A 3,145-nucleotide genomic window follows, 5' to 3' on the forward strand; every position below is an offset into this window, starting at 1 on the left:
TACAGATTACCTTACAATCCGTGACAAATTGCGTCCACCACTTCTGAAACCACTAACACTGCATGAGACATAAGCAGTAACACCCTTTTTGCATTTTGCTTTGTTGCTTTCAACATTCAATATGCAATAAGAGGGGGCGCCCTCAGTGTTAGGGGTTTCAGAAGGGGTGGACACAATTTGTTACGGATTCTTACAACCCCGAGCCTGGCAGATGGTCGTATGTACAATGTAAATAAATAAATTGTTGCCAGTGATGTCACGCATGCATCATAAATGTTGACGAATGTTTCAACTCAAATTAAGTAAAATCGTGTAGTACGCATAGACGTGCTATCATTGGCTGAAGAAAATTAAAGTATGCAAATTTCATATTTGAATTCCAATGACGCCAATAACGATGAGCATATCTTAACCATCAGCCAATAGCGACAGACCTTATTTCTTATTATTAAACAAAACTTATCATAATTATTTATAAGTTTGATATTTACTAGCTTTTTGTGGAAGAGATATTTTGACAAGTTTATGCTGAATATTTTTGTTGTTGCTCAGAAAGGTTTTCCTTTGACAATTTTCCTTATATGTAAGTCAATCCAAAATTATATATTCCTTTGATGTTTACCGCTAACAGCAGTAAAGTACATTGTACTCAATACAGAACAACCACTCATAGTTATAGAAATTTTCAACAACCAATCATAATTGAAGAAATTTTGTGATGTGTATTATATTTAAATATATTATAATATTTAGATACATTAATTACAAAATGAATTGATCAATCTTGACATTAAAGCTACACTCGCTGTAACTGGAGCATTATTATTTCAACCAGATAACCAAAACTATAGTCATTGAAAATTGTTAAAATACCAATAATTAGACATTGTATATGCTAATTATATCTCTATTTAACCATAAGCATTACAGTAATATGTTGAAATTGTGATTTCATTGGGTCGCTGATTTTAGAGTGCAGACCCAAAATAAATTTGATTTGATTTATTATATGATACGATATGTATAACTTCACAAGTACGTTTACTCCTCAAGTGTTGTGTCAAGTTATTCAATACTGTTCAGTATGTATTATATTACAAGTAACCATTGTATCTCACAAAACAATTCAAAAAGTGTTCCAGTAGCAGCTATTGCAGGTTTATGAGTGTAACATAATTTGATTACATATATTGAAAATTAAAATTCAGATTTCTGTGTTGAAAATAAATCTTATTTTTTTCTGAGAAAAGATTTGTATCCGAGTCTCCATTTTGAAAATATTTTGACAAATCAAAACAAAATTGACTATAGGAATATCTAAGAAGAAACTTCAAACATCTCGCATCCTGCCAGCCTAAGAGAGACTGTGAGGTGCAATATCGTATGAGGGGGCCGCTTGGTTGCAAACACAAAAACTGTCACGTAGAATCACTGTTTTCCATTTATAGACTAGTCACTGTTACCCAGGGGAGATCTTGTAGGCAGAGCCCCCAGCGGCAAGAGTCTGGGTAACCGAGACTATTTATACACAGATAAAGAAGCTTCATTGTACTAAGCTTGTCAGTGATTTATACAGATTTATTTGTCCATATTTTCATTTTCATTCATGATGATAAGTTTTCGCACCGAATTCAGCCAGTTATGGTGTTGAAGTCTCGTGTTTTTCGAGATCTCGTAGAATATCGTCATCGATGTAATCCTTCAAGCAGTTCAAGCTGTACTTCCACAACTTTTCCTGTTTATCCACATTTCTATCATTTTCAGGAAAGATAAAAAATTAAAACATAATTTAATAGTTACAATACATGCGATCAAGGTAGATTCTAGACACTTTGCAGTGAAAGAAACTATATGTTTCAAAACCTTACAGTGAGTGTGTGTCTGTATTATATATATATATATATATATATATATATATATATATATATATATATATATATATATATATATATATATATATATATATATATATATATATATATATATATATATATATACATATATAACATGATCAAGACAATACATTAAATTATTTTGATAATTTTAACAGTTTTGATGACATGTATTAATAATTTTTTACTTTCAGGCCCATATATAAAACTATTATATTCCAAACTATAAATCGTCCTAGTCTCGGTTACCCAGACTCCCCGCCCTCTGGGTGTAGCCCCAAAGGACGAGAGTCTTTTAGACCAAGACTATATACTGACCTTGAGGACGCACATGGTGTTTTTCGTTTACACTCTGCATGGTATACACCTGACACATTGTCATATTCTGGATTGACGGCAACATCTATTGAAGTAGCTGCACCTTTCTCTAACGTCACTAAAATTCCTGATCAGAGAAAATAATTTTGATGGATTGTAAATTGTACTATATCCTAATTACCGACTTACTAGTTTACTGATGAAATATCCACTAGCTATAGCCTAGAGTTAAGACATGTTGGGATTTTGACTACCGTCTCCCCTCACGCCCAGCATTTTCCTAATGGTTTTTAAGTTTCAGCCAGAAAGTCGGTGTAAATTTGTATTGCCTGGTGTGAGATGACGTCAGTAGCGCCTTTATGTGATTAGAACCAATGAGGAGAGAGGAGCAATACCATGCAAACAGGTTTGAACACACAACCATTAGGGAAATGCTAGCAAGACGGGAGACAATAGTCAAAATCCCAGCATGCCTTGACTATAGGCTGTTAATCCCATATTCATATAGTCTCGGTTATCCACTCTCTCATCGTTGAGGGCTTTACTACGGGACCACCCTGACCAGAGTGGTCATATTTGAACCCAAGTGGTGAGAGCTGGATAACCAATAGGCTGTAACTACTAAATCAATACAAAGCAGTGTTGTACATTTCGTTCGTTTGAATTACAGGGATGCTGAAATTAAAATAGTAATATGGATGACACATAGGTATATCAATATTTTTGCAATGTGTTTTTAAAAACAAAATGTAAATAACACAGGCCAAGTCCGTGTTTGTACCAACTCATTAATTAAAAAAAAAAAACTTTAAAAAGTGTAAGTGTATTACCATGGTATGTAAATTAAATTATTTATCAAAAAAGTGAGTATTAAACACAAGTAGAACTTGATAAGCAGGAGTGATTTCTTTAATTTGAATCAACAGTAAACACAA

General features: G+C 33.1%; 1 protein-coding gene across 1 annotated transcript in view; it reads right to left on the reverse strand.

Annotated features, from left to right (window-relative positions):
* Positions 1–1,639: 1,639 nt before the first annotated feature.
* Positions 1,640–3,145, reverse strand: part of LOC144453157 (retinol dehydrogenase 12-like) — a 6,594-nt gene continuing 5,088 nt past the window's right edge. Inside the window, exons 7-8 of the mRNA XM_078144436.1 lie at positions 2,211–2,337; positions 1,640–1,751 (exon numbers count right to left, since the gene is read on the reverse strand). Of these exons, the coding sequence (XP_078000562.1) occupies positions 1,640–1,751; positions 2,211–2,337 (239 nt within the window). The remainder of the gene's footprint in view (positions 1,752–2,210; positions 2,338–3,145) is intronic.

The sequence above is a fragment of the Glandiceps talaboti genome, chromosome 23 (assembly GCF_964340395.1).
Source record: "Glandiceps talaboti chromosome 23, keGlaTala1.1, whole genome shotgun sequence".
Lineage (NCBI taxonomy): Eukaryota > Metazoa > Hemichordata > Enteropneusta > Spengelidae > Glandiceps > Glandiceps talaboti.